A 26,781-nucleotide genomic window follows, 5' to 3' on the forward strand; every position below is an offset into this window, starting at 1 on the left:
TTAAAATGTAGTGTGATAATGTCCAATAACTCCCAAGATTCCACAGCATTGAGCCATGACAGTTCAAATAGTGTCAAAACACATTTATTCGACAGCGTAGAACTATCCTTGCCAAAAAAATTGCTTACGTATCAACGTGGTGATGGCTGGGGTTTTTCTTGAGCCCTGGGATAGTACATCGATGGAATGGTTCATCAAAGCCTACTTCTGCGAATCTTTCAAACACAGGGCAACACCTGCAAGCCAAGTACCCGCAGGCCCTGTCAGAAGACAAGAATCATCATGCCACAATAGTAGGCATTGTTGTCTCCTTGGAGGGACAAAGCCATTGGAAGAATTCAGAAGCTAAGTTCATCATGAAACTGATCCATGTCAGTAATGCCAAGACGTGTCTCTCTCTACCTAATGAAAAAATTGAGGTATTTTAGTGCTATTTATATATCTTTTTTTATTATTATTACTCATTACATACAGGATTCAGCGTTGAAATCAAAAGCCTATCTACTTCCTTGGAATTTTTATTTATTAAAAAAGGAAGAAAAAGACACCACCATGAAACAGAAGCTTCTAGAGGCAGCAACAACCGGACATGACAATAGGTCAATGATGGTTTCCGAGCCACAGTCCATTTGAGCACTGATCAATTCAAAGCTACGTAATTACCTTTTTTAAAAAAATTCAAAAAAATATATTTTGTCTATTCATAGATCAGCCATGGTTTTTTTAAAAAAAAACAAAAACAAAACATAACCCCTTGTTAGCTATAGATGTAAGGTCCATATCGATTGCTATGTAACCAGTCGTCATCCCCATTTCTGAAGCAGATACAAAACGCAAGAAAACAAATTACCATTCAGTTCTGTATACTGTGCAAATATAACATCTTTCAGATATTCGGTTTTGCAGTTTGAGCACTAAGATACTTTTCACGAATAATTTCCAACCAAATTGAATTTTGATGAGATTCACAATGTTTATTTCAATGTCAGAAGAGAAGAGATTCTCGTGCATACGGTAACTGTTTTGTCATTTCCCACAAACGTTTTACGGAAGGCCTGAGTTACACTTCCATTGCTTCCATCCCCCCCTCCAATAATTCCTTGAAAATGCAACACAGTACTTTAAAAAAAAACAAAAAACAACCAAGCCATTTTCACCATTGGAAAGACCAGAAAGAAAGGTTAGTAAGTGAACAGTTTGGATAGGAAGAGAATCGATGATTCTGAAAAGTCACCTGGCACTTCCAATACAAAGACGATCTTACCATGTCTTTATTTCATAGGTGGCTTCCTGGCTATGAGGCTTGTCTTTTCCTCGAAGGCATCTGTAATTATTTGAGTCTTTCTCATTTTCCACAGCCATCAGGGAAAACTGTATGAAGTTGTGCAAAAGGCTGAGCATAGTCCAAGTCCCACTGAGAACGCGGGAAACCGCTAAAACTAAAGGTGCCTTGATTTCAGGGAGAATCGGTCATGATTTGGGGGGATTCCTTCTATTCCAACAGGTATCAAGCACCACATATTTACAGACAGTTCTAACCTGTTTTCCGCCCCATCTGTCACCCCGCAAAGCCCACAGACATGAAAAACTTATCTGAAACAGATATCTGAAGAACAGAATGTGGAAGTAAGAAAAGTGTATTTACAAACTCCCCTTGAAACAGAAAGAAGCTTCAAGTACAGTACAGGCTGGAATATGCATCAGTGAAGAGCTGGTTGGAGAACAGTGCAAGGAAATCCCGTTTTGCGAAAACCAAATTTAAGAATTAAAAGCAACCATCAGCCCTAATGTGTGTGTCAATTCAAGCCTGCATTTATAACAAACGCCTCTTCAAAATGCTCAGGTATAGATATCTCAATCTTGTACTTTAAAAAAAACCATCATGTGTTTCAAGAATTATCCAAGTCATCACTAATGAAACAAAGAGCAGAGCACAGACACTTCAGAAAACAGCCAGAAGGATGTATTTCACCATGAATTTCTCCAAAGCAAACTATATTTTCCGCGCATTTATTTCCATGTGCAATGCACAACAGGAGAAATTCTTCGCGGCTCTCATACAACACATTCAGATATAAATTATCCCTGTAAATACAGGAAAAATCCATCTCAAATCCATGACACTAGCCTCCAACAGTGAAAATGGCTTCCTGGTTTCCCCTCTGTTCTCTCTCATGTCAGAGGAATAAGCACCAAACGGAGGGAGGAGGGCCCCCAGCTAATCACTTCCTATGCAGCATCAGACATCAGCCACTTTGCAAAGGAGACTGTTGCCCAAAAAACAAGCTTAAAATGAGCACTGGTTTCTTTTTGTTTTGGGACACAAGGCACAAAAAAGAAACGAAAAGCAGACATAACATCTGAACAATGAGCTTCACATGAGAAGAGAATATCTGACCTGTACCATCCTTAAATATCTTATAATGTTAAATAGAGAATGGAAACAAAACAAAAAATACAGCAGCAACATAATGGTAAATCTGACATTAGAAACAGTGCGTCGACCCCTCCTGAGTTGTTCACTCCAACCATTTCAGAGACAGTTAACTTAAAATTCTCAACGGTTTTGCTTCACAGGAAAAGAAGTTTTCAGTGTCTGAAAAAAAGATTTAAGCCTTTGCTTGGTTTTCTTGGATTTCTGCTGGATAAACTTGCAAAGTTCCTAGGAATTCTGTCTTCATCCAAGAGAAGATACTTAATTATAGTTGTTCTATAATTTAGCCCACTGGTGTACCTTACATAAAAACTGGCCAGGAAAAAAAATCTAGAGTTTATATTTCGTCAACATTTTGTTGAGAGGAAGCCTCTACTTTCATCTTTTTGGAAGGCGGTGCTCCTTCAGAGTCCTTGAGGTGAGAGAAGAAAGAAAAGAGGATTAGCAAAAACTGCGTGAAATAAAATCAAATTTACTCTTGTATTCCAAGCATAGTACGGCATCACCAACTATGCTTCCTGAAGTTCCTCATCTTCATAGTTGCCCATGTATGCGGATTCAGAAATGGTAGCACATATTAACTGAACACAAGACAAAATGTACATATTTACTGCACATAACAAAATGAAACAGGACATTGGCTTTTATCAGTTCAGTTAAGATTGTGGTATTTGTAGTTCTTGGACTTTTTTTTAACCTTAGACTTGCAGAAAGTATAGGTTGCTTACCTGTAACCGCATTTCTTTGAGTGTCCATCTGTGAAATGCCGCACATGTGGGTTCCCGCTGCGCATGCGCAGGGGAAACCCACATGTGTGCATTTCACAGATGACACAAAGAATAATTAATGAATTCCCAACTGAGATCAGACTACTTTAATTGCATGGCAGCAAGATAAACTAGTTTAATATTGATATTCCTCTCTCCCGTCATTCGAGAAACAGAAAGCACCACAAAAACCATCCTTTGGAGAGTGAGGACTGTCAAGACTATAATGTAATTCCCAAACCCAAAGGGGGAAAATAATGTGAGCAGTAGACAATGACAAGCAAATGGAATGTACTCAAAGTCATGTTGAAAATACACAGACTTCTCTCAACACTTAGGCATTTTGGTAGGATTTTAAGAGGAAGAAAACATACAGCCCTAACTTGTCATTGTTTTCTTCCCAAGATAGCACACTAATCATCTTCCTGGTTTGTTGGCACATTGCTTAATAGTTCTTTTAAGAATCTATTTCATTTATGTATCTCATTAATGTGTACTAGCAAATTACACATGTGTACTGAGATTCCACCTGAACATTAGGAAGAACTTCCTGACTGTGGGAGCTGTTCGGTAGTGGAACTATCTGCCCTGGAGTGTGATGGAGGCTCATTCTTTGGAGTTTTTAAGAAGAAGCTAGATGGCCATCTGTCAGGTACTTTGAATGCAATTTTCCTGCTTCTTGGCAGGGGGTTGGACTGGATGGCCCACGAGGTCTCTTCCAACTCTATGATTCTATGAAATTAAGAAGCACAGCAGCTCACTGGCAATACTTGGGTAAAAGTGATACTGCACAAAACACCTAAAATGTTTAAAAGTAATTCAACAACCAGTTCAGCTGGATTTAGATTCATATGGCCATGAAACTTTCTCTAATTTAAAATATAGGTTTTTTCCTCAGAGAAAATCCACACATCAAGCATCATGAGTTAGTTACCTGAGAGTTTTTAGATGCCTCTGTGGTTATGTCATTCTCTGCCAAAGGCTCAGTTTCCACTTTCTCTGAACTATTAATGGAGTTTTCCATTGAAGACTGAGAAGTTTGTTCATCCGAAGCATCTAGGGAGAAAATTGAGAAGGAGATTTGTTGTCAATATGTACATATCTGCAGAGAGAGCTTTCGCTAGAACTATCACCAGATTCAAACAATTTTCACAGATCAAATGAGCATCAATTAGCTCGTTCAAAATGCATACATTTTCATACATTGCAAAGAAAGATCAGTGCTGTCGTTCTTAGAAAACCTTATGGCTAAGTGGAATCTTGTGTCCTCTAAGGGGGAGAAAGGTCTCTGTTTGTTTAGAAAACAACCCTGCAGATGGCTGCATTACATGATTAAGGACTGCTTCCTAGTTGATTAAAATGGTTTTGAAATGCATTACTCTAATACAAGCTGCAGCCCTATTTTACCTCCAGCTGTAAGTGCCTGCAGATCTCTATCCCTAGCAGGGCAAAGGGCCAATAAACAGCAGACAAGAGGGATGCCCAGGAACATGGTAGACTCCAAGGCCCTCCTCCTGGCCACTAGAGGGAGGTACAGCCCCATGGAAATGTCAATGCCAAGCATTTGTAAGCCTTTCCAAGCCCTGTGATAAGACCCACATGGTGCAGCTAGTCCATAGCAAAGAGCCAATGAGAGATAATGGTGTCATCCCCGCCTTATATAGAAGGCAGCAACCTAACAATCCTAAACTACTTTCCCTCTCATGATGCCTAATATTAGAGGTTAGCTTAATTAGTGCCTTTTGGAATGATTGTCACGGTATCCGAAAACCACTAACTGTTCTTTAGAAATACACTGTTCAACAAAGTTTTCAATAACTGGATCTACCCAAGAATAAAACCTCTTAAACCAGCATTTCTCAAGCCTCTCTTACCACCTGTCAAATAAGTTTTTGAAATGCGTAATAGGGTTAAATGGCCTATGATTTGCATATGGGAAAAACAACAGTGTGGTGAATAAGACCCATGGAGAAAACTTAGGCTTTAAGTTGTGAATCAACAGAGTAGATAGTAACGCAGCCAATAGATAAGGAGAGTGGGTGAAGGTAACAATTTGAGAGGAAAAACAAGATATTCAGGCCTAAGTATGAGACAATGATGAGGCATCAGAAATCTCCCAGTCAGCTGAACATGTAGGACAGGATGGGGGGGGGGGGGGGGGGCTGGGGGGCAGCAGTAGAACACCAAACTGTCCAACAAGGCTATACAAAAGTATACAAAAAACTTTTAGAATGATCACCAGAAACAGAACAAGTTAAAGACTGTGTGATCAAATGGACAGCAAATATTGGACACACAATTAAATTAGAAGAATGGGAAAATCTGGAACCAAAACCTAAAATATACATACTCCTATGACTTTAAAGAAAATTGGTATAAAATGATGTACCAATCGTATATAACACCACAAAAGCTAGCAAAAAAAACTGATTCAAATATCCAAGATAAGCCTTGGAAATGTGAAGATCATGCAGGAATATTTTTCCACATGTGGTGGACTTGTAAAATAGCAAAAAATTACTGGAAAGCAATACAAGAAAAATTCAGAAGATATTAGATATGAAAGTGCAATTGAAACTGGATTTTTAAAATTAGGAATTACAGATATGACCACTGATAAAAATACAGACAATTCAATTAGATAGTGACAGCAGCTAGAAGAATATACGCTCGAGAACGGAGGAAAAAAACCCTCAAAACTTTTATTTATTTATTTATTCACCACACTTTTATCCCGCCCTTTTCAGCCCAAAGGCGACTCAGGACGGCGTACACACTGGCAACTATTCGATGCCAAACACACATAAATACATCATTTAAAACAGGTTAAATCCCATAATAAAATTCATATAAAGACAATATAAAACTATAAAAAATCAATGACTTCCAGGTTTAAATCCATGTCCATTTGCATCGTTAAGCAGTTCCATATTCGTTCACAATACTGAGTTTATCTGGTTACAATGAGGTTCCAAAAGCTTGCTTGAAGAGCCAGGTTTTTACTCTTTTCCCAAAGGTCAGGAGGGAGGGGACTGATCTAATATCCCTAGGGAGTTCCACAGCTGAGGGGTCACCAATAAGAAGGCCCTGTCCCTTGTCCCTGCCAAGCGCGCCTGTAAGGTAGGCGGGATAGAGAGCAGGGCCTCCCCAGATGATCTTAAATTCCTGGAAGGTTCGTAAGGGGAGACACGTTTGGATAGGTAAGTTGGACTGGAACCGTTTAGGACCATTTATAGGCTAAAACCAGCACTTTGAATTGTGCCCAGTAGCAAACTGGGAGCCAGTGGAGCTGGCGAAACAGCAGAGTCATATGCTCCCTGAGCGCTGCTCCCGTTAGTAGCCTGGCTGCCTCTTGCTGGAGCATTTGGATGTCAAAAATAATTGATATAATGAATATGGATAGATTAACTCCAAAAATGATCCAAAAATGCAAGTGGTTATAAAAAGACAACTGACTGGTCACCACAAAGAAACTATATGATTCAAGAAAAAATGAAACTGATAATACAACTACAGGGTGAGGCAACATAACTTCCTTTTTTAAAATGCGCGCCAGTCGGTTGAAGATGTAGTGGAGCCCTAGTGGTCTCGTTCGAGAGGTGGGAGTATAAAGTTTTGTCCTGACACAGTTCAGTCGCCATCATGTGTTGGAACAGTGAGGAGCGTGCTTTTGCCGTTGAGGCCTACTTTTCGAGCAGATTTGGAGTGGCCGGCCTGCTCTCCAGATTTGGCCCCTTGTGATTTTTTATCTATGGGGTTTTTTGAAATCCCGTGTTTATGTGAACCATCCAAGGACCCTACAAGATTTGAAGACCAACATCCATGAAGAAACTGCCAACATAACGCCTGCTATGCTGGCAAGAGTCATGACAAATGCCAGAAATCGGTTTACTCAGTGTATGGAGAATGGGGGACGTCACCTACCTATTTTGATCTTCAAAACGACGTAAAACAAAACTTTAGGTATGAGCCTACATTATTAAAAAAATCCTGATTCATACAATGGGTTTTATTAAGTTTTGAAAAAAGGAAGTTATGTTGCCTCACCCTGTAAATTAAATTGAAGAGGGAAGAACATAAATATAAAAGATTAAGAGAGGACAATGTAAACCATGGTGGATAAGATTGGAAGACAACTTTTTCTTTTTCTTTCTTTTGCTATTCTCCTACCCTTCCCCAGAGCCTTACTAAGCTCAGGTTGTCGTTTTCTGTTTATTCCTTCCTTCCTTCCTTCTTTTTCTTTCTACTTTCACCTGCGGTAGTATTCCCTCAGCCTAACTCCACTTCCCCATATGCCCTATTTTTTATATTGTAAATATTAGAATTTCAAGTTCTTAATCAATAAAAATTGTATTTTTTTAAAAAAGATACAACAAGGCTAACTGAGAAAATATACACTGAAAATAGGAAAAGACCAAGGACAGAACCACCAACAAAGAGAGGAAAAGCAAAGCATCTCCCCTAGGAGAGCAAGGAGACAGGCAGAAGAGAACAAGTGAACCCAAAGTTACAATAAAAGCAACATGCAATTAAAACTAAGGACAAGAAAAAGAGAGGCAGACCTCAACTGGGAAGGATGTGTGGAGGAACGCCAAACACTGGCTCCAGTTCTCTCCCAGTGGGTCTGCTTGCCTTGAAAGAGCTTCCCGGGCTCAAGTGTATGAATTACCTTCTGAACCTGGCTCTTCTTTTGCATCTCCTTGAGTGTCATCGGACTTGGCCCCAGTGCCTTCAGCCTGCCCCGTTGAATTCTGCTCTGGAGCAGGACTCGAATTGCTGCTGTTCTCCTGCTTTATGGGCGAAACATCCGCTATTGAACTCTGGTTGCTATTGTCATCTGGAAAGAAGAGATGAGGAGCCTCATTTTTTCCACTGAGCCAGACCTTTCATTTACATATATATATTGCAGTACTATATAAAATTACCTTGCATTCCTGACATAGCTCACAATTCCATACTAAAGAGCAGTTTTGCACGGCAGAAATGTAAAAGACCATGAACCATTTTATAACTGGAGTGGTCTTTTGGCTAGAAATGCTCATTTCAGAGCCAATGGAAGTGTTCCTTACTGTGCATAGGGATGCCAATTTTCTTCAAAGGGGTATGTGAATGTTGGAGACCCTTTCCACACAGGTGAATAAAATCCCACATTATCTGCTTTGAACTAGAATAAATGGCAGTGTGGACTCAGATAACCCAGTTATCTGCAGATATTGTGGGATTTTCTGCCGTGATATTCTGGGTTATATGGCTGTGTGGAAGGGCCCGGACTCTCATAATCCAAACCTTCCCTTTCCCAAAGCCACACTAAGGGGCCTTCCACACAGCCCTATATTCCAAAATATCAGGGCAGAAAATCCCACATTATCTGAGTGTAGACTCAGATAAGCCAATTCAAAGCAGATATTGTGGGATTTTCTGCCTTGATATTCTGGGTTATAGGGCTGTGTGGAGGGGCCCCAAGGTTGCTTCCAAAAGAAAGGAACTACTGGGAGAGTACAGAATCATCTCCCCCACCTCCAATGATTTCAATGTTAAAATGGAGAACAGGAGACATTAATCAAGAACCGCACCTGCCTCCGTCACACTTCCTCCCATCTCCACATCAAATATTTATCATCCATTCACAGGCTTTTTCCAAGCTGTGTAAATGTCTTTGAGAGGCGGCCTGCACCTGATTCATTTTTAATGGAAGTGGAAGGGACATTCCAAAACTATGACAAGTCCAGACTGCCTAGTGCAGAACACCACTGACAGATACATATTTATACCGCAAAGAAAACAATGCCACGACAATGCCTTGTTCGTGTCATGTGCAGCTGTCCTTCAGCCTGGCATGGAGTGAAACAAAACCAACCAAGAAGTGGGGAGCACAATTCCATTCACCGAGGAAAGGAATACAACAAAGAAAGCCCCAGAAGTAGGCCATCCTACCATGGAACATCAAGCTCTCCATGTGTTCGGGGAAAGAGCTCCCATTTTTACATTTTTTACAGTAGTGGCTCCCAACCTTTGCTCTCCCCCCCCCCCCCCCCGGGCATCTTTGAAATTCTGATTAGTGACATATAATTCTTATTATTCAAAAAGTGAACTCCTATTTATTCATGTGGAGGAAGCCTAAAAGTCCATTAACTTGATCTAAACAAAGTTCCAAAAAACATGACATCCATGAAAGAGAAAAAAACAAACAAATAAATTTGAGTAATCTTAAGTGTCCCACTTCATTGTGTCTATTTGGTGAGAAAATGTGAGAATCTCCTTTCACCTGATGATAATTTTCTTGCAACTGATAACCATTATTTTTTTTCATACAAAAATATTGACTTACCTATGAAAGTAATAATTGTGCTTTGGACTTTTTCACAGATTTCTTGCTACCATATATACCAGGGGTCCTCAAACTAAGGCCTGCGGGCCGGATACAGCCCTCCAAGGTCATTTACCCGGCCCTCGCTCAGGGTCAACCTAAGTCTGAAACGACTTGAAAGCACACAACAAGAACAACAATCCTATCTCATCAGCCAAAATCAGGCCCACACTTCCCATTGAAATACTAATCACTTTATATTTGTTAAAATTGTTCTTCATTTTAATTATTGTATTGTTTTCATGTGTTTTTTGAATAGGAATTCATTCATGTTTTTTTTTTCAAATTATAATCCGGACCTCCAACAGTTTGAGGGACTGTGACCTGGCCCTCTGTTTAAAAAGTTTGAGGACCCCTGATATATACTCAAGCATAAACCAAGTTTATCAGCCCTTTTTAAGGCTGAAAAAGCCCCCCTCGGCTTATACTTGAGTCAAAGTTATTTATTATTATACTCTGTTATTATTTTTATTTTTATTACATTTATTGTTTTACTCTATACTCTATTTTTATTATTACATTTATTTTACTCTATTATTGTTATTATTACATCGATTATTTTACTCTATTATTTTTATTATACTTATTATTTTACTCTTATTATTATTATTGAAAGGATACATAAGCACATTTATATTGAAAAAGGTTAGAATGGTTTAATCAGAGTTGGACAGTCTTATCTTAAATTACAGTTTTATGTAAACATTCAAAAACATTTAACCTACTGATGCCTCAATTAATATAATTTTATTGGTATATATTCTTATCTTGAAATTTACCAGTAGCTGCTGCATTTCTCACCCTTGGCTTATACTCGAGTCAATACATTTTCCCAGTTTTTTGTGGTAAAATTAGGTGACTCGGCTTATATTTGCGTTAGCTTATACTCGAGTTGGAACATTCTAAGGAATAAAGGGTAACTCACTTCACATAAGACTGAGATACACCTTTGTGGAGTTTGGATAATCTTTTCAGTGGTTGAAAGCTGGCTAATAAAAGACATCCCCTCATTAAGCGATTACGTTTGGAAAATTACAGGTTCCACTGGTAAGTAGCCATGGTAACATTTAATAATTAGTTTTAAGTATTAATCTAGTGATCAGATGCTTCTGGGGAGAAAACATAACATATTAAGGGGTTTCTAGGAACAATTTTAAGAGGGAACTGCATTTATACCAGCAATGCCAGTTTCGTACCATATTCTGATACAACCAAACATCAAAGGTACATAGAACAGCACCAAGTCACTTCTCAATCCATGTGGAAATCAACTGCAAAGATCTGAAGACTTGTTCTGTCACTTAGCTTTGTGTGACTTTGGCAAGACCTTCCTGCTGTACTCACCATGCATATCCATCATCCCAGGAGATGAGCTGTTTTCTGGAGTCGTAACCTCAGAACCACACTTTTCATCTTTGCCCTTTTTCTTGTTCTTGGTTTTCTAAGGAAAGAGAAAATTAAAAACACCAGTTCATGGAAAGTCAGTGTGTGTCAGAAGATGGATTCCAACACCGGAAGCCATGTGCTAGCTCCTGATCCACAGTTACAAACCAATAATGTGTTCTATACCATCCTAAGTGCCACTCTGAATCTTGTTTCAGAGAGGAAAGTGAGGTATAAATAAATACAGCAATAAATTTGTGCATTTTAACCAGAGAAAAGTATAATCCTCCATACATATAAATATCATCTGATACACTGTAATGTAGCTGCTTTGAGTCTCCTGTGGAGACAAAAAGCGGGGTAAAAACATAATAAATATAATAATAGTAATAATAATAATAATAATAATAATAATGTAAAGCTCCATTTAAAATATACTCTTTATCCTATGGTTTCATCTTTTCATAGGAAAACATTTCACTCAGACCCTTGTGCACTGCCATATAAAATTCAGATTTATCTGTTTTGAACTGGATTATATGGCAGTGTAGAAGGGGCCTCAGTGTTTGATACTGGTTTACAAAGGGTTACTGATTGAAATGTAAAAATAGAAAGCTTGTTTTGGGTGTCTTTGCATTACACTAAGATTTAATTTATCTGTTTTTTAAAAGAACTGCTACTGATTTTTCTTCAAAAATCCCCAGAAGTTTATTACTATTTACACTTGTGGAGGCAGTGATCTGATAAAATGGAAACTGCAAATTGAATCAAACGTTATACAAGATGACAAGCCAAACCATTCTTCCCCAAACGCTCTTGGTGTGGCAGAGGATAAAGCGGCAAAGCAAATGATGATCACATCCATCGTGTGAAAAATCCATGAACGGAAAAGGATGCAGCATTTTCAATTAGAAGGTGACGTAATTGGTCTCCTAGGAGAAAGTGCCAGCTGCGCACTCTTCACAAACCCAGCACTTGCTGAGAGCCTGAAAAGCCAGATGCTGGAGAGGGGGCACACGGGAGGGGAGTGGGGCAGCTCAGAAAGGAGGGTATCAGGGTCAGGCCACATTCTCCCAATTCAGAGCAGATGGTTAGAGGACTGCCACAGACTCCAGAAGGCATCAGCCCCAATTTTAGGGATTTTTGTACCCAGAAGCATTTTGTTGTCTCAAGTGTAGACAGACGGGGAAAAACCATGCGGCAGCCACACACATAAAGACACATTTTAGCAAAGTCGCTGCAAAAACAGGTGGCTATAAAAAGAATTCTATGATGTAACCTGCAGCACTGAAATCCTCAAAAGGTTCTCCATGGGAAAAAAGTCACTTCTGAAAAGCAGAGGAAGGACTTTCTGTGACCTTAAAACAAACCCTTTTCATAGTGTCAATATACTGTAAATGGCCAACTTGTCCATTAGACGACGATTTGGGAAAAGGCCCTCTAGCCAGTTGTTCCAATACATTTTACAGAACATGACAAATCACGACAAAACAGTCATTTTCTCTGTGGCAAGTGTTCCAAATACATACTGAAAGCATATAACACAATGCTTTGTTTGTTTGTTTATTTATTTATTTCTATCCCACTTTTCTCCCATTTAAAAACCCTGTTTAAAAATTCAATTCCTATGGAGGATTTTCAGGCTTCTTTCCAATACCTTTGGAAAAAATATGTTAACACCAGAGGATACAGGGTCCCAGAAATAAAGGCGAAATTGATCCCCCTGTCATTTCTCCTATTAATTATAGATGCACTCCCTCCCTGCCATGATCTGCCCATTTAGTAGCATTTCTCTAAAACTACAAGGTGAATCAACTTGAAGTTTTCTGAAGGCTGTCATGCAATTCCAAGGCATCTAAACATCCTGCAATACTTACATCATCTACCTTGGGCTCTGTTACTGGCACCCATTTGTAAATCCTGAGAGACGTGTCACCAACTGTCACCCACTTCTTCTCCCTGGAAAAAAGACAAGACAAGAAATATTAATTCAAAACAGCATGCCCTAAGAAGAACTGCACAGTTACATATATTATGGGTAAACAACAACAAGCTATTCAAAATGCATGCACACTTTCCACTGAATGGAAAAACATACCAAGACATGTACAATTATCTGTATGCAACACAAAAGACACATTATCTGTGTTAGCAGTAAGCACTTTCACCATTCTGAGGCTTCTTGTCAGCACAACACAAGTTGGGGGTTACATAGGGGAAGAAGGCAGAAAAGACAAAGAATTCTATCAATCCGAAACAATAAGATTTGTTCACATTTTTGTGTAATTTAGCCACACTTTTTAAAAAACAGTATATCTGTAATTCAAAAAGAAACTTCACCACACCAATACATTTTAGAGATTCTCAAAACCAATACTAAAAATGTTTAAAATGAAACCACAACTAGTGATAGCTATGTATTTTCTATTTCACATAAGGTCTGGTCCATCTAAGTCAAGAATTCCCAAAGAAAGGAGTATTACAGCCTCTTACGCAAAGCTTCACTAGCCAACAGCAGGAAAATGACAAACAACAGGTGATGCCCAGGTACCATTTCCGTAATAGAAAACTTTGCAGATTAGGAAGCCTTTGCTTGTTTGTTGAGCTCATGGATGCTTAACACAACCAGCTTACACAACAAATCATAACTTGTTCATTTGGACAAAACAACAGACCATGGTCCACCCCTCACCAGGTCAGAAAGCTTGGAAGGATTTGCATGTGAGTAAAAAAAGGGTGTACATCCAAGTAACAACAAACTATTGTATTTCTGGCAACACCACACACATGCATATGCATTAGCAGCCTAAGGCAGATGGTAACTGGGGCCACACTATCCACAGCAAGCATGAACTACAAGAACACAAAGGAAGCAGAAACAGAAAAGGGACAAAGCAAATTCCTCCCAGTAGGTCTCATTTCTCCTGCAGACTTTAATCTGTAGCAAAGGATGTGTGAGATTTGGATGAATTTTAAAGATAATAATGGCAAGATATACATGTAACAAAATTTGAAAACATTTCTGTTCCTGGTTTGAAAGTGTTATTTCCTGTTTAATTGTCTGTTATGTACTTTGAAAATAGTCGTTATACTCCAGAAACATCATTTTTGTGGCTGTCATTTTTAACCTTTTAATGTGCCATTTTTAACCTATCCTATGGAATTTCAACTTTTTTTGCCATTTAATAAACTTTTCCCATGTTTTTATGATAGAACCAATTAGGAAAAAGACATTTATAACCCCAGGAACAATCATTGTGTTGCACAGTGTTATTACTTTTGCATTTCTTCAATACAACAAAGCTTCTTTGCTTTCATGGGGGCTCGCTTGGAAGACTTGCAGTGAGGCTTCTGTAGCTGGATTGCTCCCCTTACCACTAATTATTCATCACTGGTCCATAGCTAACAGACATTTCTCTTCTTGGAAATAGGAACCAAGCCACTTATGATATTGTGTTAAAAATGCTAAGACATTCATCTCAGTAAGAACTCTGGCTTTGAGACACAGTGTTCAAGTTCTGAACTACCAGATCAGCTTCTGATGTTTCGTAACTTGAACCACCGAAAGCTTAAGGCTACAAGCTGTAAAACTACAACTGAGAGCGGTGGTGTGTTGACTGTGCTGGTCCTGTGAGCCATTGGCTCCCATTCTGCAGAGAGTTTAGGAAATAAAAGTACAATTGTATCCATTGGACACAAATATGGCACTAGTCCCTGGCACATTCTGGAGGAAAATACCAGTCATCCGCATCAGAAAACCTGAAAAACACTGAGGTTGAGTTCCATCTCCCATGCTGCCTGGAGCTCATCTTTGAAAACAAAGTACAAGACAGACTGAGTAGCTATTAAGACAATGAAAGCTTGGATGAATGAGCCCATTGCTTTCCCCTTAAACACAAGGAACCGTGGAAATGTCTTTCGTTATGAGCCCAAGGATTAAACTGTTTTGCAGTCTCCCAGACCTCTTCCTACACCACCATTTTGTTGAGGCTACCTTAGAAAACCAAAAATTCTAGATATAGTGATAATCTCTGAACACACACGTATCTTCACAAACAGTACAATACAGAAGGGAAACAGACATTAAATCTCTATCCGCAAGAGTGGAAGTTATATTTGAAATGTTCAACTCGTGTGTGATCTGTAATAGTTTTATTTATTATTTATTTACTGTATTTATACCCTGCTCTTCTCACCCTTTAGGGAACCCAGAGCGGCTTACATATATAGGCAACGATTCAATTTTAATTTGTTTTAACTTGACAAGTTTGATTTTACTTACCTTTCCATGTCTAAGATTAAGATTAAAATTAAAATTACGATACAGAAAATTATGGATGCTGAACTCAGACCTTTATGTGCTGACCCACCAACTATTATTATATTTATTTATATTCCACTGTTTCTCTCCACAAAGGAGACTTAAAGGGGCAACTACTACTCAGATTTCAAAGAGCTACCTACGATGGACCCAAGGGACTGAGTTTCACTTTTTCAAAACCCACCAGCAGCAGACCCTTTTTATTGGTCACTGCGGACTTCAATAATAGAAAACTAACCATGTGGCACTTTTTGCATAGCTGAGGATAATGTCTTAAGCGTCTAATGTTGGATGGATCAAAGAACCTTTGTCCACTGCAATACATGAAGTAATATAGAACACAAGCCCTGCTTGCCTCATATGTATGTCAACTATTCTAACAGCCGATATGTGTCAGCAAAATGGAAAATGTAAGGACGTCCCCAAAACTGCACGCATCAAGAATTTGATCCTCCAGTTTAAAAAATATTTCTTAAATGCATTTGTGTGAACTTCAGATAAATGTTTCTAATCAAAAAGACTCCATTTTAATTAAACAGTTTACCTCTTTGCAAATGTCTAATATACTAAAATCTGTATAGAATATATGGAGAAACGGTTTTGCTCAACATTCAATCTGTCAAATCTGTATAAATAAAACCGAGGAGAAATAAAAAAGCTCTTCAACCATGGTTAAGTTTTTACTCCATAGGCTTGTATACAATCTCTTTTGATCTTTCCTTACATTACTAAAATACAGTGTTTCATCTTCTTTACCTACCAACACCAACCAGTGCTTTTAAATGGTACTTTTCAATATTTTAATTGTCAATGAAAGCTGGCAATTTGGCAGTCGGGCTTGTCTTTCTTAGCTTTCCACAACCCTTTTCTCTGCTGCTTAGTAAAAGGCCTATTAACAATATTACTTGAGCACAGCATTAATCACACTCCATTATCAGATCTAGGTGCACCTGGCTTCCTTTGGAATATGACTTGCTTCTTCAGATTAAATGACAGGTGCAGATGGGGCATATGAGGATAACCACAAAGGAAAAGAAAAACAACAATCAGTGGACATCTATTACAGTATTAAAAGAAATCCCTGGCTTACAGGTTCCCATCAAGTCTCAGTTTCAGGAGACATCTAAAAGAACATTTCAGCTCCTTCAACGCTAATGACAGAGGGGCACCATCTGGAAAACAGAATGCTGTGTCCGCATCCACAGCTCCACTTACACACATCAAACCAATAGAAATCCATATGTTTTTGAAAAGAAAAAAAGGTTTCACTAAACATCAAGCCACAGACAATAATGATAATAATAATATATTTATTACTCGCCTCTCCATGCAGCTCGAGGCGGGATAAAACATCATTAAAACAAGAGATAAAAAACGATTAAAAGACACACCAGAAGATACACAGAGTTAAAATACAAGTTAAAATCCACTGATAAAATACAGATTAAAATTCACAACTTAAAATCAACTGGGTAGGCCTGCCGGAAGAGATGGGTCTTCAATTGTGTCTTAAATTCTGACATCTGATCTAGCTGTCAAAGCTCTTCTGGCAGGTCATTCCACAGTCTTCTTGGGGCAGCTGATGAAAAGGTCCTCTGGGTGATGGTTGCTAGTTGGGTTCTAGCTGGTTGTGGAGTTGGCGTCCTTCAGAGGACCTCAGTATCCTAAGAGGCAGATTGTACAGGAGAAGGCCATCTTGTGGGTAATCTGGACCCAAACCATATAGGGCTTTAAAGGTCAGGAAATTTGCCAGGAAATTAACTGGCAGCCAGTGGAGTAGCTTTAATATGGGTGTAATATGCTCACTCCTGGATATTACTGTGACCACTCGGGTTGCTGTGTTTTGAACTAATTGGAGTTTCTGAACTTGGTACAGAGTAACTTTGGTATTGGTTGTTGGTTTTGATGGATGTTTTATATACTGTTTAATGTTGTTTTTTATTTCTTTATATTGTTTTTGTTATTTTGTTGGTATATATTTTAATGTGTTATGTTTTAACTGTTCTTTTGAGCCTGGCTCCATGTAAGCTGCCCCAAGTCCCGTCTGAGAGATGGAGGCGGGGTATAAAAATAAAGTTGTTATTATTATTGTTGTTGTTGTTATTATTATTATTATTATTATTATTATCCCAATGTAAAGCGCATTGCAGAAGTCCAACCTTGAGGTTACCAGTGTGTGCCCCACCATCTTTAGGTCCTCCAATTCTAGGAAGGGTCTCAGTATGCATATCAGCTGAAAGTAAGCACTCCTGACTGTTGCATCAACTTGGGCTGCCCTTTGGACAGACGAATCCCAAATTGCGGACACAGTCTTTCTGGGGGAGTAGGGCCCCATACAGAACTGGTTGATACACCTTCATTCTCAGATTAGGACCCTTGATGACAAACACCTCTCTCTTGTCTGGATTCAGTTTCAATTGGTTTTTCTGCTCCAGCCCATTACCTTCTCCAGGCATTAATTCAGAGGAGATTCATTATCCTTAGCTAGAGCTATTTTTGAAGGCGTGGAGAAATATATTTGGGTGTCATCAGCATACTGATACCACCCTGCCCCATGCCTCCGGATGATCTTTCCCAGAGGTTTCATGTAAATGTCAAAAAGCATTGGGGACAGAATGGCACCTTGTGGAACACTACGTAACAGCTCCTTTTTTGAGGAGCAACTATCCCCAAGCACCACCATCTGGAGGTACAACCAGAGCCACTGCAGCACGGTGCCTCCGATTCCTAACCCCCCCCCCCCACAGGTGTTCCAAAAGGATACCAATCAAGACTGCACAACAAACTTTTATGGTGCAAATCCAGTTGTTAGTCCTATATAAAGAAGACCCAAGGAATCAATGGCACTTCCACAGAGTTCCCACTGGTTTAATGACTCTATTCTAGTTGGGATTAGAAACTGGATTTTGGTCTGTGCAGATGCTTCCTTGGTTAAAAAAATAAAACAAGTTTTAACAGAACCCCCTCATCACCACTCTATCAATAATGTGAGGACTTGTTGATCTTCAGCAGTGAGACTCAAACAAATGACTGAGGTTGCCACTAGCGACTAAATTGTCTGGGTCTCCCACGTATGTGGGCAGTCATTAAAATGTTTGGTGGTTTCTTGGTAGAACCTTTTTGTACAACAGTAATCAAGCAATTTGGCTTTCAGCAGCTTAAGAGCACTCCAGGAAAGGGAACAAGGGCTGATGTGACATTTCATGTTTAAATGGTAGAAGCATTAGCCCAAATCCTCACACTGTCAACTGCCAAGGAGACGCACACAAATTCAGAGCATCATGACCAGTGGAAGATGCACTAAAAGGTACATACAAATATATAAGTAGACCTAATTTTAGTTCTAATTAGAGCAGAGCCTTTTGAAATCAATGGGACTTACATAAATGATGACTAACAAGTCCCACTTGCTTTGATGGGCCTATTCTAGACTGGAGTTATCCCCAAGAGTCTATTCAGTACATTCAGTACTTCAGAGAATTTTAAAAGGGCAATTTTCTTCTTTAGGCCCACAGCAAGCTTCAGATTAATTCCTGCTATCCACTGTCCAACAATAATGTGACAAAGAGATGAATCACACCACATACAGCATGGGGTTAACAGAAACAGAGCAGTGGTTTGGGTTATTATTCAAAGAAAAACTCGGTAGATGTGTCACACAATGTATGTACCATACATCTTTCTTATACACAAATACTCAATCTCTACCCATTTCTTTGGACTATGCTGGATTGTGGAAGATATGGGTCTGAGATCTGCAAGGGACTCTCCATGATCTTCAGCCAAAGTCAAGCCAAATGTTACATTTAGCCCATATTTTAATCTTCCGTCACACAACAGACAAGCTGTTGGGAACATTACAGAACGTGTTGATAGGTTTAAGTAAAAAAAAAAAAAAGATTTTTTATAAAATGAGACATGACCAATAGGGCCTCAAAGAATGTAAATGGTCACAGTGCATAACCTAAGGGACTAATCGTCATGCTCTGGCGCTATATACGGGAACACAGGAAATGGTCAATGAAATAAGTTATGATTCGGAGGTTCCCAAGCCCTTACCCAAGCACTGGACTATGATCAACTATACACATTTCCCACGAAAGCCATCTGTTTGTTGTATCTCTTCCCTTGCATTTATTGCCTCTGAACCTACACTGCACCTATATTTAAATTGGTCACTCTGAGAAAGGCTAAAATTACAAAACAATACTGTCATTTTGGATCCTGAAGTCCAGACCCAAAGGTCTAGAACTTTGTAGATTGTCTATGCCATGTGCCTGAACACAGGCAGCATGTAGCGCAATCCTCCAGATATAATGACTTAAGGCCACTTGGTGAGAGGATACACAACTGGCAAAAGGGTATTTCTAAATTATAATAATTATTTGAACAATGCATTGATGAAAATCACTCTGATCAACTGAAGATATGACCTCAAACTTCCCAGGTTTTAAATCTGTTTCATTTGTAGTGAAAGTATTTATGTATCTAGACAAAAAGCAACATCTTTTAAAAGGCATGCTGTTTCATGGAGAAGGGATCTAAAATAATGCCGACAAAACACCCCTTTATTGTATTATTCAAAACACAGAGACACAAATGTATGTGGATTTAATCTCCTAATACTAGTGCATTAAAACTAATTAAGCTAGTGCATTAAAATTGAATACAATTCTGGCGGAAAGGTGGGCTATAAATCCAATAAATAAATAAATATCATTGTTAAAATCAGATGTCCAAATGAATAGCGCACTACTTTTAAGAGTATTTCTGTCCTGTTAGAGAGGGCTTCACTGTGAAGAAAAGCAGACTCTGTGCCAAATGTTTAGGCAACAATTTTATTAAGCAACCTTTCACAACAAGGTCCCCAGAAAATGTTTTTGAATACAATACTCATTGGACTCATACACAATAGCCAGGAATGATGGAAGTTATAGGCCACAATGTGGAGAAGGCAGTTTCAGATATCTCTGCAACTCCATGGTTGGCATTCAGGATGTCTTCACCTTATCACTAAGTGTTAGTACATTTTATTGATTAGCCCATCAGCCGCATCAAAACACTTGACAAACACATTTAACACACAACCTCCACTACAACAAAAGTTAAAATAAACAAGCTGTTAACAAGGAATCAAGATCCCAATCCAGATCAAATATCTGCTGGCTGGTTTTAATATAAGGATCCCAGTGTGTCTTTTGTATAATGAATAGTCCAAGGTATTGGTTTCTTTCTTTCTTATACAAGTTACAACTAAACAGTACATGTGTGATATCTTTTACTTTTGACACTCCAAAGATACAAAATCGTTCATTATATGGAACTCGGTGAAACTTTCCATGTTTGACCTTGGCAAAACTCATTCAGAAGGGGTTTCCCTCCCTGGAGGCTGAGAGAGTGTAACTTGCCCAAGGTCACCTGCGAATTTCCATGGCAGAAAGAGGATTTGAACCCAGAGTTATAGCGTCTTACTTTCTTTGGGCCCACTAACTGAATGTTAGGAGTTCCAGTGCCATAACATATAAAAGGTCTTCAACAGCTTCAAGTTTTCCATGATCATTGAAAACTTTAACAAAGAGAATCCAGGTGCAGAAGTTTGTTTTATGCCACCCATCTGTCAAGAACAGTGAATCAGAATATTGTAGGTTAGCAAAGAGAAACACTTTTTCCCAACTTTTATGAAGAAAAAACCCCAATTTCTTATTCATAAACAGAGTCAGTTCTACCTTAGTGGTATGAATAATTAAGGCTTGGTCTGATATTTCGAGAAATTGGACCACTGTCCTTTAAGACACTTTCTTGTGTCAAGACTGAAACCCACGATCTCTGCAGAATCCCTATCACTCTCTTTTTGAAGAAACAAGACAGCAGGAGCACCTGTGCAGGGTTGCTATGACAACAGAAAATGCTGGCAAAAGTTTTGCCTAGTTTATTTGTCTGAGTGAGAAGCAATGCTCCCATTTCCTCTTCCCCGTATCTCGGCCAAATGAGACAAAAGGAATGAGAGGAACGTTTGCCTTTGAGGAAAGCCGACAAACAGAGCATCAGGCACCGGGTCAAGGTGATGTAAATAGAGAATAGCATTGCCATCTCTCCCCATCCCAGAGATGCAGGCCAGTCTCTCCAGAGCATTTTCTTCACTACAGCATTATTCCTAGAACTTTGCATTACCATTAGGACTGTTGGTGGCTTGGCTTTTCAGCACAACAGCTTGGATTTCTCTTTTGAAACCCCCTTCTTAGTTCTGTATTGGAAAGGACATTTTGGTCCTTTGTTTAATACAAGTTGAATGGACTGCTAACAAGCCTTCTAGCTTTTAAAACAGAGACCATCCAGTATGAAAAGAGCAGTATAAATCTATTTGCTGGATTCCATTCATAAACACCTAGAGATGAACAAAACCTGGCTCTGTTTTATCAGACACAAAATCTTGAGCTACATGAAATTGAAGGACACCGGCTCTGTATGAGCTATTCACTTGCCCAACACAAAACAGGCTAAAATTACAAAAACACAATCAAGTTCACCAAAATAAGACTCTCTAATTACATTCATATCATGTCATCTGATCCAAAAATACCAAACGACACCATGATTGCCTATTGTCTCTCAATAACCATTTCGCTGCATTGTTTTAAGTATGCCACAATGACTTCCACAATAGAAACTACACAATAACCCCCTGCAAAAGAATGAAACGCTAAAATGCTGTAAAGGTTTAACAAAAGGGGATGATTCTACCAGGTTACAACCTTCAATTATATAATTTCAAATAAATTCAAGCAGCAATTACAACCTCTTTCTAACACTGAATTTAAATTGTACAAATCAAACAATACATACCAGCATACATTTGACTTACTGTGTGAAATAAACCTTTATAATAGATCCATCTGGTTGACCCATTCCAATTAAAATATTGGGGGATGTACATATTTTGCCCTTTATATGGCATTTAAAGGAAAAAACTATTCTTTCAAGCCTCCCTTCTGAAAAGTGTCTGAAACGGATTTAAGCTAACCCTTCACACTTGAAAGTGCACAAAGGTTTTGAAGGAAAAGATGAAACGTTTCTTTTGCAGCAAAGTAAGCCTGTCACATAAACGCCCATCCTATTTGCCATTTTTGTGCCTATTTAATATCAAATCCTTCTGATTTGAGAGAGAGAAAGAAAATAAAGATATATAGGCCACAAAGCACATTCTCCGATCTTCCACGCTTCAGACAAAAGGAAAGGGAACCAATTGGGAGTCAAATGACACTTTAGGACTGATCAGAAAGAGGCTGCACAAAGAGAAAAGCAGCCAGAACAGCAAAAGTTCACCGGAAGGTGAGGATGAGAGATGAGCCCATGAGCGGCAAGAGTCCACTCAAAAGCAGATTGAGAAGGGTTTCCCCCCCCCCCCTAAGAATATGAATATTCACAGAAATGAGGGATGTGCCCTCTGGGAAGAGTGGCCCTGAAAAAGGTGAAAAGGAAGTCAGGAGATCCTTAGATGGGACTGTAACTCAGGTACATGCTTCACCTGGAGAAGTCCCAATCAGGGGCAGATTGGGAAGGGAGAAAAGGAGTCCCCAGTTCAAAAAGATCTCACTGATCAAAGTAGGGTGGAGAGTAGTTGAACTGGAGTAATGATCCAATTCTGTATGTAAACCAGATTCATTGCTAGCTATTGGGGGGGGGGGGGGGCTAACAGGAGAAAAAGTCAGGATAGGACAGAAAAGGCTACAAGAGTTCAGACAGAGGAGAACAGAGATTTGAATACTCTGCTGGTCTGAAGAAGGGTCCAGCAGAACAAAATGGGAGAGGATGAAACCACTCCTGGGGTGCATCACAGGCTGAAGTATCTATCTATCTATCTATCTATCTATCTATCTAATAAAAGTGAAAATATGTTTGTATGTATGAATGTATGCTTGTATCTATGTGTTCAAGATGGCTCTCACATTGAGAGAGAGTCCCATGACTCCTGCCAGCGACAAATCTGGACCAAATTTGGCACGCAGACCCCCACAGGACCAAATTTCAGTCCTGACAAGTTGGGAGGGAATTGTCCTTGGATGTTGGGAGTTATAGTTCAGCCACAAACAAAAGACTCCTCTAAACCCAGCTGATGATGAATCTGGGCCAAACTTGGTACACACATCCATCATGGCAAACTTGGCCAGGTTTGGGGAATACTGGCCAGGTTTGGGGGGTGGGGACTGACCAGGACGTTAGGAGCTGTTGTATAGCCACATTTTTTGGCCTTTTCGAATAGGTCTACTTCTAAAAACCAACGCCATGCAACGACAGACAGCTTCTAATGTGGATCCTTCTGAAAGAGCAAATGCTCTTTTGAAAGAGAGTATGAAAAGAAATCTAGGGCGGGAGGGAATGAGAAGTCGGTGGGTCAGTCAGGGCTGAGCTGTGAAGGGGTCATGGGGGCAGGGAAAGCAAAGGCCTTGGGCCAATAAGAGAGGCGGCTGCGTAGGAGAATGAATGGGCAGGGTGGCGGGGGGAAGAGGCCAAAGGAGCCAAGGAGGGCACAGGACCAAGGCTAGTGCTGGGAGTGGGGTGAGGGAAACCGAACCTGGGGAGGAATGGATCCCCTAGCAGGGGAAGGGGGGGAGAAGTCTTGCCTTGGGGGTTATGGGGCAAGTCTTGGCTGTGAAGGGGGGTTGTCTGAAGAAGACTGGAGCAGATTGGGAAGGGGAGAAAGGGAGGGCAGACAAGGCCAAGGGATGTGGGGCACTAGGAAGCGACCCAGGAGGGGGCGGGGCCTGTTTGGGGGGGGGGGTAGAAGCAACTGAAGGGAAGAGCTGGAGGAGAGGCAGGCGAAGGAAGAGCGGGGGTGGAGTGGGGGAGAGAGAGAAGAGCGAGCCTATCTGCCCCAAAGGAAGCCAGCACTTGGAGGGGGGAGGGCGGGTTCTAAGGGCTGCCCCCTTCCCTTATTCTCCAAAGGAACTCCTCCCCCAAAAAGGACTACCCTGTGCCCTCTGCTCCCCTCACCATTTGCGGACTTTCTCGATGGCGGCCATCACCCGCTTGATATCATCCTTAGCGCGGCTGCGGGTTTCGGCCCGCACCGACCGGCCCGACATGCTGCTGAGGCGGCGAAGGGGGTTGGACGCGGCGCGGGGGGGGGGGGAGGCAGGCTCCGAATGGACGGCTCCCTCCCTCGCTGAGGAGGTACAAGAGGCAGCGGTAGCAGCAGCAGAGGGAGAACAAGTCCGGCCTGGCTGGTTGGCCCCCTCACGCACAATGAAGGCTCCTCCCCGCCTCAGCCCGCCTCGAGGGAAGAAGGCAGGCAGGGAGGGAGGAGCAGCACGCGGAGGCGGCACTGCGCAGGCGCCAGCGCGGAGCACGTAGCCTTCCCGAGCCCGTTGGGGGCGGGACCTGTGCGAGAGGCAGCCTTCCCGCCCATTTGGCCGCTGAGGGCATGGAGTTCCCTCAGGGTTGGCCCTCTACCTTGGGAAAGGCTCGTTGTCTGTTGACGCCTAGCCTTTCCAAAAGTGGAGAGCCAAGCCTGAGGGGACTTGAGGCGTTTAACGACCGCCTTCTAAAACACCTTCTTTTCTGCAGTCCATAAAGCACCATTTGTACAAAGGAGAAGACCAGTCCCAAAGCATCGCAAGCCCAACCACAAGTTCCCATAGGGCTGGTGTCCAAAAGGAAAGCCCGCCAGGCCCTCCATTTCTTCTTCGAAGAGACCCCAAACGCCATGCAGTCCCAATGCCATTCGCTATTTTATGTGTCACAAGCCAGTTGAGAATACTGTTACAATGTATTAAAAAATACAAGGAAAGTTAAAAGCTTGGCATTATACCAGATTTCCTCTGACCAGAAGCTGGCCACTTGGAATGCCTCTCGTGTCACTGTGAGAAGGTCCTCAATTGTGTATGTGGTTGCGATGTAATAGGTCGTCAGCAGTTTGCTCTTCTCCACACGTGCATATTGTGGACTCCACTTTGCAGCCCCATTTCTTAAGATTGGCTGTGCCTCCCGTAGCGCCAGAGCGCAGCCTGTTCTGTGTGCCCAGGAGGGAGTTTCTCATCTGGTTTCAGCCACTGATTGAGATTCTGGGTTTTAGCTTGCCATTTTTGGATTCCCGCTTGCTGAGGTGTTCCTGCAAGTATCTCTGTAGATCTTAGGAAGCTGTCTCTTGGTTTAAAGCGTTGGCGTGCTGGCTGATATCCAAACAGGATGGGCCAGAGATGCCCATGGCTGCTACTTCCCGACAGATGTCAGGTGGTGCAATACCATCTAAACGAGGGGTCCTCAAACTAAGGCCCGGGGGCCGGATGTGGCCCTCCAAGTTCATTTACCTGGCCCTCGCTCAGGGTCAACCTAAGTCTGAAATTACTTGAAAGCACACAGCAACAACAATCCCATCTCATCAGAGATAGTTTATATTTGTTAAAATTGTTCTTCATTTTAATTATTGTATTGTTTTAAAGTGTGTTTTGCACTACAAATAAGCTATGTGCAGTGTGCATAGGAATTAATTAATGTTTTTTTCCCAAATTATAATCCGGCCCTCCAACAGTTTGAGGGACTATGACCTGGCCCTCTGTTTAAAAAGTTTGAGGACCCCTGATCTAAACAGTATGATTTCTCCAGCAGTGTAGAGCGTAGACATCCTGTGATAATGTGGCATGTCCCAATAAGAGACACATCCACTTTTTTGTGTTTTTTTTCCTTTTTTTATTATATACTAGTTTGGGGACCCGGCACTGCCCGGGTAATTTGAGAAAGGAATTATGTATCAAGGTTGCTTATTTATCAGTGATTTATATGGCTCGCAGTGGTCTCAGGAAGTTAGTGAAGGTACTGCAAGTCCCATCATCTGTGGTCCTTCCTCCTCCAAACTGCACCAGAATGGAGAGTGGGTCGTGGGGGCTCTGTGTGCCAAGTTTTGTTCTTGATCAATCATTGGGTGAGGGTCACAGTGGTCTCAGAAAGTGAGTTTAGGTACTGCAAGTCCCATCAGCCATAGTCTGTTCTCCCCCAAATCTCACCAGAATGTTGAGTTGGCCATGGGGGCTCTCTCTGCCAAGTTTGGTCTTTCTTGGTATTTGGATAAGTGTCGCTGTGGTTTCAGGAAGTGAGTGAAGGTACTGCAAGTCCCATCATCCATCGTCCGCCCTCCTCCAAACAGCATCAGGATGTAGAGTGGGTCATGGGGGCTCTGTGTCCCAAGTTTGGTCTTCATCGGACATTAGATGAGGGTTGCAGCCGTCTTGGGAAGGGAGTGGAGGTACTTGAAGTCCCATCATCCATGGTCTGTCCTCGAAAGTGCACCAGGATGTAGAGTGGGTTATGCGGACTCTGTGTGCCAAGTTTGGTCTTGATCAGTCATTGGCAAGGGTCTCAGTGGTCTCAGGAAGTGAGTGAAGTGACTGCAAGTCCCATCATCCATTATCAAATTCTTCCAAACCGCACCAGGATGTAGAGTGGGTCATGCAGGCTCTCTGTGTAAATTGTGGTCCTGATCCATCATTGTTGGCAGTTGTAATGGTCTTAGGAA

At 40.8% G+C, this 26,781-nt stretch overlaps 1 protein-coding gene across 1 annotated transcript; it reads right to left on the minus strand.

Moving 5' to 3' along the window:
* Positions 1-953: 953 nt before the first annotated feature.
* Positions 954-24,567, minus strand: BCL7A (BAF chromatin remodeling complex subunit BCL7A). Its single transcript, XM_060785975.2, has 6 exons — positions 24,264-24,567; positions 12,829-12,910; positions 10,913-11,009; positions 7,871-8,038; positions 4,136-4,257; positions 954-2,846 (listed from the first exon to the last, which is right to left on the minus strand). The coding sequence occupies exons 1-6, from the start codon at positions 24,353-24,355 to the stop codon at positions 2,772-2,774; spliced, it is 636 nt and encodes a 211-aa protein (XP_060641958.2). The 5' UTR covers positions 24,356-24,567; the 3' UTR covers positions 954-2,771.
* Between the last annotated feature and the right edge of the window lie 2,214 nt (positions 24,568-26,781).

This window comes from Anolis sagrei, chromosome X (genome assembly GCF_037176765.1).
Source record: "Anolis sagrei isolate rAnoSag1 chromosome X, rAnoSag1.mat, whole genome shotgun sequence".
NCBI classification, from domain to species: domain Eukaryota; kingdom Metazoa; phylum Chordata; class Lepidosauria; order Squamata; family Dactyloidae; genus Anolis; species Anolis sagrei.